This window comes from Hibiscus syriacus, unplaced genomic scaffold (genome assembly GCF_006381635.1).
Source record: "Hibiscus syriacus cultivar Baekdansim isolate YM2019G1 unplaced genomic scaffold, ASM638163v2 tig00002840_pilon, whole genome shotgun sequence".
NCBI classification, from domain to species: Eukaryota; Viridiplantae; Streptophyta; class Magnoliopsida; order Malvales; family Malvaceae; genus Hibiscus; species Hibiscus syriacus.
In genome coordinates, this window is record NW_024061947.1 from 7,248,194 (window position 1) to 7,264,705 (window position 16,512).

The window sequence follows — 16,512 nt, forward strand, 5'->3', positions numbered from 1 at the left end:
CTGAACCTTAATTTTGATATTTGGTTATTAATTAAAAATAAAAAAAATATATTAGAATCGATCAAATTGAATTGAGTCGATTGGTACAACGATTTAGTCACGGAAGTTGATCTTGAAAAGTAATCTTAAACAAGTGACTAAAAGTAGAGAATATCACCAAAAACAATAAACAATTGACCTTGAACCCGATACCCTAAAACCTCAATACACTGATGGAATTTCAACATCGTCGTGTAATCACTTCTTAAAATCAACTCAATTAAGCCACATATGAATCTCAGATCAATCAGTTGATCGAAACTAATACATTTAATAAACACGAAAAGAGACCACACATTCCTTTTCATTAGAGTAAAATTACAACACATTTTACGACAAAAAATGGTGGAAGCGTGCTCGATGGGGGTGAAGCAGCATACTATAAGCTACAAAATTTATGCTGCTCTATTTGGTTACCTATAAATTAGATTTCTTTGACCTCATCCTCAGAAGCCGAAACAAGTAACGCCAAAATTCGATCTTCTATAATTTAATCGTTACGGAAAGGAGCACAGCATGAAGAGATGTCAATTTCAGCAACTTCCATGGCATTGCACACCCATTCAGGGACATCTCCTTTAGGGAACTACAAGACAATGCAAAGTTTCATAAGGTTCGAGGGCGACATAGTACATTTATAAGACTATTTTGCTCTTAAGCATATAGTACAAGGGTCCACCATATAATTTAACCTAAATAGTCATATCAAATTAATCTAGTCTTCCTACTTTTCTCAGCACATATATGTGTATCAGTTTATGACGGAAAACCATCATCATTATCCATGTTGCTAATGCCGGGTAATAAATCAGAGAAATTTAGTAGGGAGAGGGTATTTGATGTAAGGTTAACAGTGGGTAATGTTGCAATGTAATAGATGCCAACGTACTCGGACTGGAACCTAAGACGACAATATTTCATCACTGAATCTTAGGAAGAACATAGGACTTTGAGATAATTTAAAATTTGAGCCAAACACTATCAAAGAATAATGTTTTGGAAGAATGAAAGACTGAAGTAGGCTACAGCGCAAAATTAAAAGATGCAGGATGTTAAGTACGACCAGGAAACTCCAGCATTTGGGAAAAATCGATGGCAGGAAGAAAGAGAGATGAAAATACCATTTTCTGCAGAAAGTCGCATACAAACCTGTAAAAAGAAAGATTAAGAACGGTAAATTTGCTTATACTGGATGAAAAGAAAAGAGAAATAAAAATGAAAGTTGCACAAAGCAAGAAGCAAACATACTCGGGAAACTTCCCCTTGACTATGGATGAGTGTAGATTTCTGCTAAGCTGAAATTGGAAAAGATTTACTCTCAAACATTAAAAATAAAGTAAAAAATGAAGGCAACAACACATAAAACATAGAAACTTTAAGGTTGTACCTGCATCATATAGTATAAATTATGATATGATAAAAGCTGGGATCCCATAGCATCCTTTGTTACAAGAGAATGAATGTATGCCCTTGTATAGTTCTTGCATACCTACATTTGGGGAAAGAATTTAATATAGCAAAAACAAATTTCATATATTAACATTTTTAAGCAAATATGTCACGAAATGCATACCATACAAGCACATGTAGGATCTATAGGACGAGTATCCTCAGCCATCGCCTTGTGCTTGAGTTTAAGCACTCCCTGCATTAATTGTTCGAATGACTTCAGAATACTAAATTCATATTTCAAATAAAAATTGAGTGTCTAACACATACATCTTTAATTTATTCTATGTTTTTTCATGTATTTGGAGGATCCTTGGGGAACCATATCCCCATACCCATGTCTAAGAATGTGTTTGACATCAGTACAAGATATAGATGATTCAAGAAAAATAGAGTAGGCTGTAGATAAAGGATAAATAAAACATGCAAGGCACAAATTATAGTAACGCATTCGATGAGAAAAGTCAAGTCATACTAGAAGGCAAACAGAAAGAATAGTGGCTACTGCCATAAACACCATTCATAGCAACTAGTGACAAAACTGAGAATATTTACTCTTAAAAACTTTGTAAATAAATCACCTCCGGAACAAGAGCAGTCCCAAAACGTGCAGTTCGAGTAGGATAAACACAGTCATACATGTCAGCACCCAAGGCACTACAGACTACAATATCCAGCGGATACCCAACACCCTGAAATGAAGCAAGCATAAATATAATTATTTACAGCAATCTAAATGGAAAAAAGCAGGTGCAATTCATCAGAATTTAAGGATGTAGATTACAGTGACAAAACTCATTTGTACCATGACATATCGTGGTTTATCTTCGGGAAGTGCTGCAGTACACTGAGCAACAACACGCCAAAATGAATCTTTATCTTCACCACCTGCAAGACCACCAATTGCATACCTGTCGCACAAGTGAACTTAAGTTACTTCACATTGTTGTTGACTGAATCTTTACCACCAAACTTAGGTTATCCTAGTTCTAACAGCAATATCACCCCCTCCCCACACCCCAAGAAAAAAAATTGCTAAGAACCATAGAGATTTAGATATTGGAGTTGAATTTTCTTTAAAAAACCAATCATTTTTCTGCTAATAGTAAAACCAAATATTTTCTATCCCTAGAAAATGATTTAGACATCGAAATATACGGTGGAAAATTCTATTGAGACTTGCTAAAGTATGAAACATCAAGATCTGATCTTCTGTAAAAGTACATTCATAGCAAATATAACGTTAGTAGGATAACATTCATCAGCTTAAATAATCAATTATTCTTTAGTCAACTCAACCTTTTATCTTTTAGTTCTAGAAAACTCGGATCTTGAAATGTTATGTGGAAATTCTAGCGCAACTAGCTAAAGTATGAAACATCAAGATCCAATCATCTGGTATAAAATATATTCAAAGGAAACATAGCACAAGTTATTCCTTGATATAGAATGCACATACCCTGGTAAATTACGATCCACCAATCCCCGAACACATATATCCCTGATAAAAACAAGTATCAAAAGGGCAACAAATTCAAAGTATCATTAGTAAATTGAAAGGAGGTAACACACACACCAAAAGGCATGGTTGCAAGAAGAAGATAAGAGATTCACCTTAGCACTGGATCTAAACCACCTTGTACAATACCAAACAAATTCTGCTCATGTGGCCTTTTATGAGCTGTCCATAAGATCAAGGAAGCACAAAAGAACTAACTCTATCAGAATGCCACCATTAAGAGAATTACGACATTACTAATAAAAAACAGTGACTTAAAGGGACACCAGAGAGCTATGTTAAAAGAATGATGGAAAATTGAGAGATCCAAATGATAACGTTCAATAATAGCATTATGTTTTTTTTATAGGAATAATAGCATTATGTTGCTTAGTATGATCATAACACACACACTGTATACTTATGACAAACTTTAAAAGCCCATGCACATAAACCCGATAAAAGATAATCCATCCCAACAAGCTAGAGGACAGGCATACAAGGCAAAATGCTTATTTAAAACTTAAATCATCGGCAAGTTATATGATCCTCAGCCAAATGGTCTATCTATCCATGCAAGAACAACTAGAAATATTCAGTCTTTAGCATAACTACCAGCTATGCATCTGTCTATCCAACGAAGGGTACGATACATGGCCTCTTCAATTCGTGGACCAGTAATAGTAGTTTTCACCACATCATCAAGGGCCATTATGATATCCGCTCCAATTCTATTCTGTATAATTGTTAGGGGAAGACAAAGTTAAAATGGAATATTCAAAATATATAAAGAAAACAGGCCCAAGAAACTTTTAGAATTTTATCATATCACCTGGTTACTGTTAAAGGTTTGGGGACAAAAATGTGAAGGCACATAAGTTCTCATATCAACTGATCTTTAGAATTTGCAAGATATTTATACTGCTAATAAATACCTAAGTAAAAATTATGTCTTGAGAGTAACAGATCTCAGTAAAGTACACTATCAAGCATCTGAAAAACAAGCATCCTTTGTTTACACAGAATCAAACTTTACGAAATTTTAATTCGTATCTTAAAAGAGACAATTATTAAGTTGAAACTTGAAAGGGAATCGAGAATAACAAAACATCACCTCTCATCCCATTAATATGACCCAGAGTTACAAAATTCAGGGGCGGTGATAACGTAAATTTTAGTTTTATACCACAACAATTAATGTAACAAGAATGGAAAAAGTAGGGCTAAAGTAAAGCACATACTTGGATTTGAATAGACTCCTCTGGTGTAAGGAGCATTGGCTTTCCATCCACTGGAGACTGAGTTAAGAATCATGAAGATTTTTATAAGTAAATCACAAAAAACAAGAAAAATGAATTTTGTTTGAAGCTAATACTTAATCAGATTATTATACAAAATTTTCAAACATTAAATAAAAATAATAACAATAAAACAAATTACCTGAAACGTTACACCCTTTTCAGTGATATCAGCTAAATGCAGCAGCGATACCTAAAATGAAATCAGCAAGAGAGATTGTCATATTCAATGTGCATACCACACATATTATCCATAACTAAAACTAAAGATTTCGATGGATAAAGGTCCTTAGAGAATGCAATCATCCAAAATTATAACACACTTGGGATCATGATTTAACGTAGTGTAGTAAAAATCTTATCATTATTCAGAGAAAGGAAAACAAGCAAACATCACAGGTTCAAAATTCATATTCTTTTTCTTAAGACACTAGTGCTGAGAAGCCACAAGGAATAAGGTCAATTGGGGCCCGAAGCCATTCAAATTGTTCAATTATCTTCTGAAAGAAGATGGTTTCCAACAGATGATGGAGTTGAAGATTAAAGAGGTGAAGAAGGTAAAAAATAGAGGAATTGAAGAAATCAATTAAATGTTGGTCCTCTAATAAGCATCTGGAATTGCCGAATTTGATTGTGAATCAGGAAAAATCTATTTCTGAAATGGAGGCAGCAGTGCAATAGGGTCTGCTCAGGTGTCGATGGAGGAAATTGCGAAAGCAAAGGAGTTGTGGTCATTGTACAAAAAAGAGGAAATGATTTGGTTTCAGAAATCTCGAGCGAAGTGGATTCAAGACGGTGATTGGAATTCTCGATATTTCCATCAGTGCGCATCAAATAGGGGAAGAATTAATGGCCTGAAAATTTTGAAAGTGAATGGAATGGTCATTTCGAATCCGACTGAGATTAAAAATAGTGTTTGTGGGTTTTTTAAGAAGAATTATAATTTAAAGCCACTTTGGAGGTGGTGAAGTTTGATTTTCCATTCAATGTTTTAACCGAGGATCAATGCTCATTGTTGGAACGAAAGTTTTCAGAATGCTCATTGTTGGAACGAAAGTTTTCAGAGGAGGAAGTTTGGGAAGCTATTAATTCGTCAGATAGCTTTAAGGCGCCGGGTCCGAATAGTTTGAACATGGGGTTTTCTAAAAAATTATGGCCATCACTAAAGGAAGATATTTTGAAGTTCTTTGAGGATTTTTATTTGGGAAATAAGCTGCGAAATGGTGTGAATCATACGTTTATCAAATGATTCCGAAGAAGTCAAATCCGGTTGAAATTGAAGACTATAGACCAATTAGTTTGGTAGGAGGGATGTATAAGATTTTGTCGAAAGTGCTATCTATGAGGCTAAGGATGTGTTTAGATTCACTTATTGACCATTCACAGTTCGCATTTATCCCGGGAAGGCAAATCTGCGATTGCTCTTTTATTGCGAATGAAGGCATCAACTACTGGAGGAAAAAAGGTAGAAGAGGTATTGCTTTCAAAGTGGATTTCAGGAAAGCTTATGATTCAGTTGATTGGGTTGTTTTGATGAAGATTATGGAACACATGGGTTTCGGCCAGAAATGGCGTTCTTGGATCTTTGAGCTCATTTCTTCAGCTACTATTTTGGTACTAGTTAATGGGTCTCCGACAGAAAGTTTTAACATATCAAGGGGTTTACGTCAAGGATGTAGTCTATCGCCTATGTTATTCAATTTAGTAGGTGAGTTGCTTAACCTGATGTTGTCAAAGGCGGTTGAGTTAGGATTGTTTAATGGTTTTAAGATTGGTGGCGATAGGAATTCGTTTTTGTTATCTCATTTGCAATTCGCTGATGATTTAATTATTTTTTGTGTCGCGTCTGAAGGACAATTGAAGAATGTTAAGAGAATTTTGATTGTTTTTTAGATGTGCACAGGGCTAAAGTTGAATCTGTCGCAAAAGCAAAATTTTTTGGGTAAATTTGGATGCCTCGATTGTTAATGATTGGGCTGATTCTATTAGATGTAGGGCTGATGTGTTTCCGACAAAGTATCTTGGGCTCCCTCTTGGATATAAGCAAAATTCGAAAGTCTTATGGGAGCCGATTATCCACAGATTTTATCAGAGATTAGCTGGATGGAAAGCTTCAATGCTTTCCCTTGCTGGTAGGCTTGTGCTTGTGAAATCTTTCCTTTCTGCGCTTCCTATATATTATACGTCTCTATTTAAAATGCCTCTTCAAGTTTATAGATTGTTGAATTCAGTTATGGCAATTCACAGAGAAGCAGAGTTCATTGGGTAAATTGGTTGCAAGTCTACAAACAAAGACACTATGGGGGACTAGGGATCAATGATTTAAAACTTATGAATAAAGCTTTATTGGGCAAGTGGGTTTGGAAATTTGGGAGTGAGAAAGAATCTTGGTGGAAAAGGATGGTGTGTTCCAAGTATGATTTTGATAGAAGATATATAAGGTTGAGTTCTACTTTGTCCGCACAATCTTCTTGGCTTTGGAAGGGAGTTTACAATAATTTCTGGTCATATGACATTTTTAGCAAAGGGCTTCACAATCATTTGTTGCTGCAAGTAGGGAAAGGGAATTCGATACGATTTTGGCAAGATGAATGGATCGGTAGCCTTCCTCTGAGGTTGAGATTTCCTAGGCTCTTTGCTCTATCGGTTAACAAAGATGGTTTTATAGCAGATTATGAGACGGTTAATTACGGAAGATGGGTGTGAGACATTCAGATGAGAAGAAATCTTTTTGATTGGGAGGTGGATCATTGGATGGAATTGATTTCGTAATTAGACACCGTCAGTGTGGGCACAGGTGATGATGACTGTTGTGTTTGGAGAGGAAATGGGGAAGGAGTTTATTCGGCTAAATCGGGTATAAAAGTAGCTTCAAGCTCTTTGGTTCCGGATTCGAGTTGGTCAAAGTTTGTTTGGGCTGGTTTAGCTCCTCCTAAAGTTGAAGTATTTCTTTGGCAGATTTTTCACCAAAAGTTGACAGTTAAGTCTGCCTTGATTGGGCGAAGTGTTAGCGGAGTTGATGATCCTTTGTGCCTGTTATGTGGGTCGGATGTGGAGTCGGTTTGTCACTTATTCTTCTCTTGCAGATTAGTTTGGAGTGTGTGGGTGCAGTTCTTGAGGATGTGGAATGTATGTACTGCATTGCCAAATAGTCCGAATGAATTCCTTTCCGTGTGGTTAGAATTTTTTTCATATTTTGAGATTTGGAAATTTATTCCAGGAGCAGTCATGTGGTTTGTTTGGTTATGTAGGAATAAATTGGTTTTTGAAAATGAAAGATTGGATCTTACCTATTTGAGTTTTCTGGTTAGATATAGGGTGGCTACTTGGTTCTTGGCCAAAAAGTCTGGGTTTCCAGTTGCTTTTGATCTTCTTGTAGGTGTTACGTTGGCATATTTGCACAAGGGTTCATTGAAGAAATTTCCTCTTTTGACAGGTAGGTGTCCTCCCCCTTCGGGCTGGTTTAAAGTAAATGTGGATGGGGTAGTGGGCTGTGATTGGAGGTGTAGTGGGATTGGTGGGTTGATTAGGGACTCAAAAGGTAAGCAGTTGGGGTCTTTATCGGTCGCGGCTGGACCTGGTCTGCCGGTTTTGACTGAACTCAAAGCTATTAAAGTATGACTGAATATGTTTTTGGACTCGAAGTGGAAAGAAAAGAGGCGTCTCATCTTGGAGAGTGATTCTTTGGTTGTTGTGAATTGGATTAAAAATCCAGAGTGTTGTCCTGCTTTGTTTAGTATTCTGGAAAAAGAATTAGCTACGACTGTGTTGGTTTCCAATGTGTTACTTAGGTTTGTAAAGAGAAGTAATAAATACGAAGCTGATAGTTTAGCTAAGGCGGGAATAGGGTAATGTTTGCTGTGTTTTGTGTTCTGTTTTTTGGTTTTTGTTGGGATTGCAATTATCCTGTCATGGGACAGGTGTTTTTATGAGTAAGGTTGTAATCTAGGGAGTGTTTACCTAGGTTGTACTCTTTGTTGATATTAATAAATTTTAGGCACTCTTTTCCTCCTTCCAATGCCCGTTAAGATACTTTGTAGCTTAACGGTTAAGAAGGGGTTTTTAATGAGGTCTATTCCTATAAAAAGAAAAGTGCTGAGAAGCCACATAAACTGAATGCATGCATAAAACAATAGCAACTACATGAAAATTTAGAGGAACAATATAATGCATAAAAAATTTAGAGAAATACAGCAACATGTCAAATCATATCACAACCATCTGAAAGCCTCCAGAATCAGTCAGCAATGCTCTAGGCCAGTTCATAAATTTGTGAAGACCACCCAATTCATCAATAATCTCGGATGTAGGACGAAGTGCCAAATGATATGTATTCCCAAGAATTATTTGACAACCAATATCCTCAAGCTGGTTAGTTGTTAGACCTTTTATTGTACCTGCAACAAGGAGGACCAACCATGTTTTCCAGTTTAAGACTTGAGAATAAAAGGCACATAACGCAGTGAGCAGGTTTGTGCTGTAAAGTGTATGCACATACTGATTCTTTCAAAAATTTAATACACTTAACACCAAATTATTCGTAGCAAACAGAAGAATGCAAGGCAAAGCCGTTAAGAAAACAGTAAATTCAAAAGAGAGGTAAAGTATACAGTGTAGGGCATGTCAATCTCGAGCTATCCATGTAAATGTACCTTACATGGAAAGCAATGCTGGTTACTTATATTCAGAAGTAATCATCAATAGAATCAAATGCAAACAAATTCAACGGTATCCGCATCGACAATTCTTGGTTTTAGAAGATTATAAGAATTAAAAATAAAACACCAACAACAATGTTAAGGGCATTTATGTGAAACATCTAAACTACCTTTCTAAAGAGAGTCTAAATTGCAATGTATTTTGCAAACTAAAAGATTTAAGATCCTCTTAAATCGTTCTCAGTATCCTAACTCCCAAGTCTGCAATAGAATATCTGTGAGTGATATTAATATTAAAAGCTCCAACCTTGCGTTCCCACTGGCATAAAGAGCGGTGTTTGGCATAAAAAGTGGGGAAGCGTTAGTTGAGCTGCCCGAGCACGATTAAACCTCCCTAGAACCTATCAAAACCAGAGAAAAAAGGTCATATTAACACTAAAGAGAGTCTTATAGGAAACGGCATAAAATCTAATGTTAATTTAAGATGATTTTGGTTTGAAATTTGAATAAAAACAAAAAAAAATGCGGCACTCGAAATTTAAAAGTCCGACCTCGAAACGGAGGGCCATCAAGGCGGTTTTCACCACTGCTCCTTTAGCTTTATATGGATAAGAAGAAACAAATCGCGGCGAAGAGAATAAAAACTCGGCAAAGCGACGGAGGAGGCGAGAAAAAAAGAGGTTAGAGCTTTGGCGGCAGATAAGAATACCCTAAATAAATACGTTTCTCCCCGCGGCGGCTTTGCTTTTGTTTTTTCGATTGGTGCATTACAGTCAAGTTCCAACGGTTCTTTCATATTGTGGTGTACACGTGGCGTGTTAATTTATGAGTCAACTCAACTCAAAGCCCATAAGTGGAAACGGACTGTCATTCGTTTTGTCCAAAGCCCACCCTTCTTCTGCCATTTTGAAAGCTTCAAAGATTAAAACTAGGGATGACAACGGGCCAGATTTGGACAGGATCCAGTATTTTCACATTTTGGATTTAGATCAGATCTGGGTCCGTGTGTCTAGAAAATGGAGACCCAGATTTAGATTTAACTAATCTCATAGATCTGGGTCTAAAACGGGTCTGTTAAAAACGACCATTCGACTTATTTTTTAACGTAATAAAATTTTTATTGATTAACTTCACATTACATCTCCAATGGAAGAAAGATTAATTTCAATATAACTAGTAACAGAATAAAAAACCGATAAATTAAAGTCTAAAAAAACTCCACATAATTACACAAATGTCTTTTAAATAACACAAACATTAAAAAATAGATTATGAAACATTCTATTGTCGCAAGTCGAGTTTAAAACCTATAAGAACTCACGCGTCTCCCTCTATAAAATATCTATATATTTTTTAAAACCTATTATGTCATATATATATATATATATATATATATTAAAATCAAAGGCGAGTTTTTCTATAAACGGGTAAATGGGTCTAGACTCGATATCTTAGTGTTAGATCCGGACTCGGATCCGTACTTTAATCAGAGTATTCATATCTAGTCCGGATCCGGCGGGTCCAAAATTTTAGGATCCGGACTCTATAAAATGGATATAGATCTACAGATTCATGTCAGATCCAGAATGCATTGCCATTTCTAATTAAAACAATATTAAAAAATACTTTTATAAATCTAATTATAAGAAACCTAATATTAAAATATATTTAAATATTTTAGACTAAATATTTTAATATACTTTTATAAATCTATAATAAATATAAATTAAGGGTGAGTATTCAGTCGAGCTAGATCTCATTGGATAAAAAAATTTGAGTTTATCATACTGATTAATCATATTTTATCATTCAGATTTTATTTTAATTATTTATAACATTATAATATGAGTTAATTTTAATTTAAACAAAATTTTCTAATCATAATATATATATATATATATTCATATTTTTTTATACGTGTAATTAAGATTTATATATACAACAGTTGAATCCACTGACAGGATATAATGGAGGCTAGTGGGGGCGACGACTCTCCCAAATATTTAAAATTTTTAATTTGATCCCGCAAAATTTTTAAAAATTTATACTAATCTTTTAAAAAAATTTATATTCTTAATTAAACTCATCCCATAATTTTTAAAAATTCTAATTAAGCCTTTCAAAATTTAAAAAAAGTTTATTAGATCCCATTTTTTTGAGAAAATATAAATTAAACCCTTTAAATTTTTAAAAAATTATAATTTAAACCTTTAAAAAATTTAAAGTTTTAAGTTGGTCACTCCAAACTCTATTATCATCAGGTTCCGTCACTGGTTGAGCCCTAGCTACCTCTTAGGGTGTATTTGGTTGGGAGAATGTAAGATTATCATGGGAATGGAATCTACATTCCCCCGTTTGGTTGGTCGGGAATGTCATTCCCGGTAATCTTACATTATCAATAGTGGATTTTTTGGGGTATATTACCGGGAATGTCATTACCTCCATTTCCTTAGGTATTGTTGGATTACCGGCATTTTAGACTAAAATGCCCTTAAAAAAATTTCTTTCAAATATATCATTATTCTGTCATTGAATAATAAAAATTATACGAAGGTTAAATTACAAATTTATTCTTAAATTATTTTAGATTTACAAAAAAAAAAACTATAATTACAATTTTATATGAAGTTCAGGGATTAAAATAAAAATTTACCCTTTTATTAAACCTTTTTATATTTACAATTTTATAAAAAAATTATATGAATTTTATGAATTTAAATTTTTTAAAGAAAATATATAAATATTTTCAAACTTGTTAAAAAAATAAATATATAATAAGAATAATTTGGTCAAATATGTATTTTAATAATCTTTTATTCTTTTAATCAAACACGGTAATCTTACATTCCTTGCTAAACCAACCAAACATAAAATAAAATATTCTTAATAATCCTATTCCTTAATAATCTTTTATTCTCATTAATAATCTTATATTTTATAAACCAAACACACCCATAACGGTTGCTACTGAAAAACACGGTACGGTATCCCAGCTCACATACGAACGCATATTTCTCTAAGAGAACTGGAGGTATATTGCCTTTCCCTATTTGTTACGTATTGTACACGCATGAATAAACTGAAGAGAGCTAGTGGGAACACTCATCCTTTTAAAAGTTTTGAATCTTATATAATTTTAATATTTTATTTTAATATTTTTATTAATAATTTATTTTCATCTTCTAAAATTTCATTCTTGAAATTTTATAAGTTTGCCCTAATACAAAACCTTAAGTCCATCCTATTGCAAACTGAGGGCTCGAACCTCACCTAGTTAACTCATTTAATATCAGCTCAATTATTGGAAATATCCCTCCTCATTCGGTAAATGCTCTATAGGCAAGGCTAGATTTTCTATAACAGATTTATTTATACAAATTTTTAATTCATTTTTCATTAATTTGAATGATCTTTCTATCATATAAATTTTAGTTGAAAGGGCAAAGAGGGAAGAAAGACTGGGTTGGTAGGGTTAAGGGAGTGGAGGTTCCAGGGTCCTTATCATGTGTTGGCGGCTATCATTTTGAACATTGACAGATAAGATCCAGACCCACGTTTTGGCACCCACTCAGCATTAGCTCATCCGTTCACAAACTCAATAAATGTTTCGTCAATTTTATCTTCATTCTGTATTTGTATTTCACAATTGGTTTTATCCCATACAGTTTGATTTAAAAAATAAAAATTAAATTAATAGATTTGATTTGATTTGATGTGTTCAGTTTTCTGAATTGAATTAATTATTTTTTTTTAAATTTTAATACTATATATATAATACAATACAATAAAATCCCTATAAATTAATAATACCGAGATCACTTAATTTTATTAATTTAAAGAGTTATTAATTAGTAAATTATTAATTTAAATAGTTTTTTTAATTCAACAAACCTATATTATTCTTCATGAATGAGACATATACATTGTATTGATTAATTGAATGGTGTTTATATACAATATGAATAATTAAATATAATACATACTCCTAAAAAATAAAATTCATTATAGTACGTGGTACTAATTATTAAAACTTAATGTAAGTTTATGTATGGTAAGGAAATCAATAACTACATAAACAACATTAAACATTTGTAATTTTAGCAGTAAAATACAGTTAGATTTAAATTTTAAGAAGAAGTAAACAATAATATAATCATATTTTATTAAGTTGTTCTAGGATTATTATTTTATAATATTAAAGGACCATAAATTTATATGAGGGTCTTTCAAAAAATTATCTTATTAATTTATCAAAAATTAATTTAAGTCTTAGACCCGAATCGATACTGAAAAATTATTATTTTAAAAGTTTATTGATTTATCAATTATTATTTATAGTGATTATATTATATTAAAATATTGATAAATTTAAAACGTAGGGCCGTTATATCAAAATAAAATTAAAAAAACCCAACCCACGAATTACTTTAATATCGACACAAAAACTATTTGAATAATCTTTAAATTTCACCAACCCATATATAAATAATTTTATTAATTCGTGCTTTGTTTTACACGTGGTCCAATCCTGTTTGATTTTTGTGATATCTAAGACAGAAGCACAACAAAAGCTTTATTTTATTAGAACAAAAGAAGAATCCAAAGCCTTTTTCTTAAACTATTAACAATATCACAATTTACAATTTAGGGATACATGTAGGATAGTTTTAATATAAGGTTAAGAAAATGCATCATTATAAGTATTAATATTTTTTTAACATTTTTGATAAAACGTTATATAAAATATTATTTTTTATCGAAAATATTAATTTTGCTACCTAATTTCCGGTAAAAAGAATATTTTAGGTAATGTTTTACTAGAAATGTTAAATATTTTATGTAGCGTCCAGTATTAATATTTCTGGTAGAAAAAAAATAACGTTTTAATTAACGTTTTATTGCAAATGTAAAAAAATATTAATATTTTCGATATCAACTTTTATTAACCGTATATTAAGACTGTTGTACCTTAGACATTCTTAAAAGGAGACAACTTTAATAAAATAATTAGAAAAAGTTAGTATTATCTTTCATTAAGCTATGATTATTTGAAAACGGTAGTTCCGAAAAATAATAAATTGGACTAACGTGCCAATCGTAACGGTAAGCAGAATTTTTTGTTGATAAATATAATGGGAATTGCTTTGATCCATGAGAGTTTCCTTTTATTTTCAAATTAAATTAGACAAAAATAAGATATTAAATATAATATGACACGCTAAAACGCTATTTTTATGAATATATATATAATTTTCAATGTATTTTATAATAGTGATGTGCTTATTTTATGAAATTATTAATATAAAAATAAAAAACAATGTTGAATTATTAGATATGATTCCCACCGAATAGTTTTTTTACTGAGCGTTCATCTATAAATAGAATGCTTAAAGCCAACGCGTTTTGGATTTTACAAAAAGAATAAGTTAGACGGTTGAGATTCTCTGAATTGGATCTCAGTGGACACGTGTATGTTAATGATGTGTATGTCTTGTATTACCTTGAAAGTACGATCAAGTCACCGTTTGTGAATATTGATTTCACTTGTGTCCATGTAATTGCGAAATGCCCCTTTTACTTTTCCTTTGACATGACTTCATTACTATAGATAGAGGTAATAATATATAAATAAAATTGAAATGAATAAATTATTTTTATCCTTTAGTAAAAAAGTAATATATTAAATAAAAATATTTTGAAAATATAAATAAATATTCTTAATGGGCATCTATAAAATCAATTAAATGCATATACTTACTAAAAATCAAAACCTTATGGACACATTTTTTAAAGAAATTGTAGTTTTTTTTTTTTGCTTTGTTTTAAGTCCAGAAAGGAATAAAATGGAAAAGGACTATTCAAATAAGCAAAAAAAGTTATATAATATAATCCTAAAACTGGACTAAACTGAAACAAAAAACAAAGTAGTAGGATGGATAAAAAAATCAGAAAACTCCAAAGTTTTAGAAGGCATAATATATATATATATATATATATATATATAAAGTCCGTGAAAACCCAGCCCAAGACCTAAACCTTCTATATATACCTTATTTCCTCTCTCTTTCTCCTCTACCCTACTGCCGCTTCTTCTATTTCTCAGGCTCTCTGTTTTTCTTTCTATTTTCTCTTAAAATTCCACAATGGCTACATCCTTAGCTTGCTTCGTTCTCTTAGCTCTCATTGTTAGCTGCGCTCTCGGTCAAGCACCAAGCTCCGCCCCAACCAGATCGCCGCCGTCTTCTTCTCCGACTCCAGCTCCCAAGGTTTCTCCAACCACCTCTCCCACAGCTACACCAACCGCTTCGCCGCCTTCAACCGTCACCCCTCCAACTTCAGCCCCTGAATCTTCTCCAACTTCCTCTCCCCCGGCTCCTCCCACGGCTCCTGCTGGTTCTCCCGCCGCTGGTGGTCCTACTAGCGCTGTCACTCCATCGTCCATCAGTAATACACCAGCAGCGTCTCCGAATTCTCCTAATGCCGCCGATTTGAACAGTGTTACCGTAGCTGGATCCGCCGTTGTAGCGGTTGTTGCAGCCGCTGCTTTGTTCGTTTAGATCTGACTTTCTGGGATTTCAGGATTCGGATTTGGTCGAATTTTATTTTAGGCCCATTGTTAGATTCTTATTTTTAGTAGCAGTAGAGGTTTATTTTGTTTTCTTTTTTATTTATTTATATTTATATTTTGACGGTGATTATGATTTTATATCACGATAGTATGTTGCTATTTTGCGGTTGAGATTTGATGATAGTTTATCCTTGGTTATTATAATTTTTGTTATCCATTAATTATATTTTTATGTATTTTCTGGGTTTATTTAAGTTCAATTTTGAAATTAAGAGTGATTAATGAGATATTTAGGAATAAATAAATGACGAAAGCGACTGATAAATACGCGCAAACGTGCGAGGAACGGTGAGAGAGGGGGAAACAAAGTGATTATGGAGACGTGGAAAGTCGAGCGCAGGGTGTGGTCTTTGTCTTTTATGCGACCCATTTTGTGTTAACATTATCGCGGGACAGCTGGTTTAATGTTGTACGTTCTATATTTTTCTTTATTTTTATGCGTGGGTTTGGGGGGGGGGGGGGGAGGGATTCACTCGCCTTTTGTTGGGTCTGGGTACGCGGGGAAGACTACATGTCACGTGGTAACAGTTGTTATTTCTGGTACATGTTTCACGCGGCAAAATCAATGAGATAATGCTCTCGAAATTTTTATTTCACGAGATAATGCAGTGTTCAGATTAATTGTTCAAGTGGGATAAATTCTTCAGTGATGGCCATAGGTCGTCATGTCATCCGGACAACTTACGACGTGGCAACATCTAGACGGACCAGCATAGGTCGTCATGCACGTCCGGCGTCCTTATAGGTTGCCATGCAAGCCCGACGTCCTTATAGGTTGCCATACACGCCACCGTCCAACGTTCTCGTGATACTCTTTGCTATGCATGGGCCATGCACGTGGGGTGCAGGTCGCCATGGAGTCCGGCAACATGGTAGATCGCCATGGAGTCCCGGTGACCAAACTCTTCCTGCATCGCGACCAAGCTTTAACCCTATCCCTCA

General features: G+C 33.6%; 2 protein-coding genes across 2 annotated transcripts; one reads left to right on the top strand and one right to left on the bottom strand.

Moving 5' to 3' along the window:
* Window positions 1-377: 377 nt before the first annotated feature.
* LOC120156001 (queuine tRNA-ribosyltransferase catalytic subunit 1-like) lies at window positions 378-9,636 on the bottom strand. Its single transcript, XM_039167432.1, has 15 exons — window positions 9,494-9,636; window positions 9,250-9,343; window positions 8,503-8,681; window positions 4,427-4,477; window positions 4,228-4,284; window positions 3,602-3,722; window positions 3,103-3,169; window positions 2,948-2,989; window positions 2,294-2,399; window positions 2,070-2,180; window positions 1,613-1,684; window positions 1,427-1,528; window positions 1,288-1,334; window positions 1,161-1,188; window positions 378-625 (listed from the first exon to the last, which is right to left on the bottom strand). The coding sequence occupies exons 1-15, from the start codon at window positions 9,509-9,511 to the stop codon at window positions 530-532; spliced, it is 1,191 nt and encodes a 396-aa protein (XP_039023363.1). The 5' UTR covers window positions 9,512-9,636; the 3' UTR covers window positions 378-529.
* A 5,449-nt stretch (window positions 9,637-15,085) lies between these two features.
* On the top strand, window positions 15,086-15,499 carry LOC120152264 (lysine-rich arabinogalactan protein 19-like). Its single transcript, XM_039164523.1, has one exon. The coding sequence runs from the start codon at window positions 15,086-15,088 to the stop codon at window positions 15,497-15,499; it is 414 nt and encodes a 137-aa protein (XP_039020454.1).
* The last annotated feature ends 1,013 nt before the right edge of the window (window positions 15,500-16,512 follow it).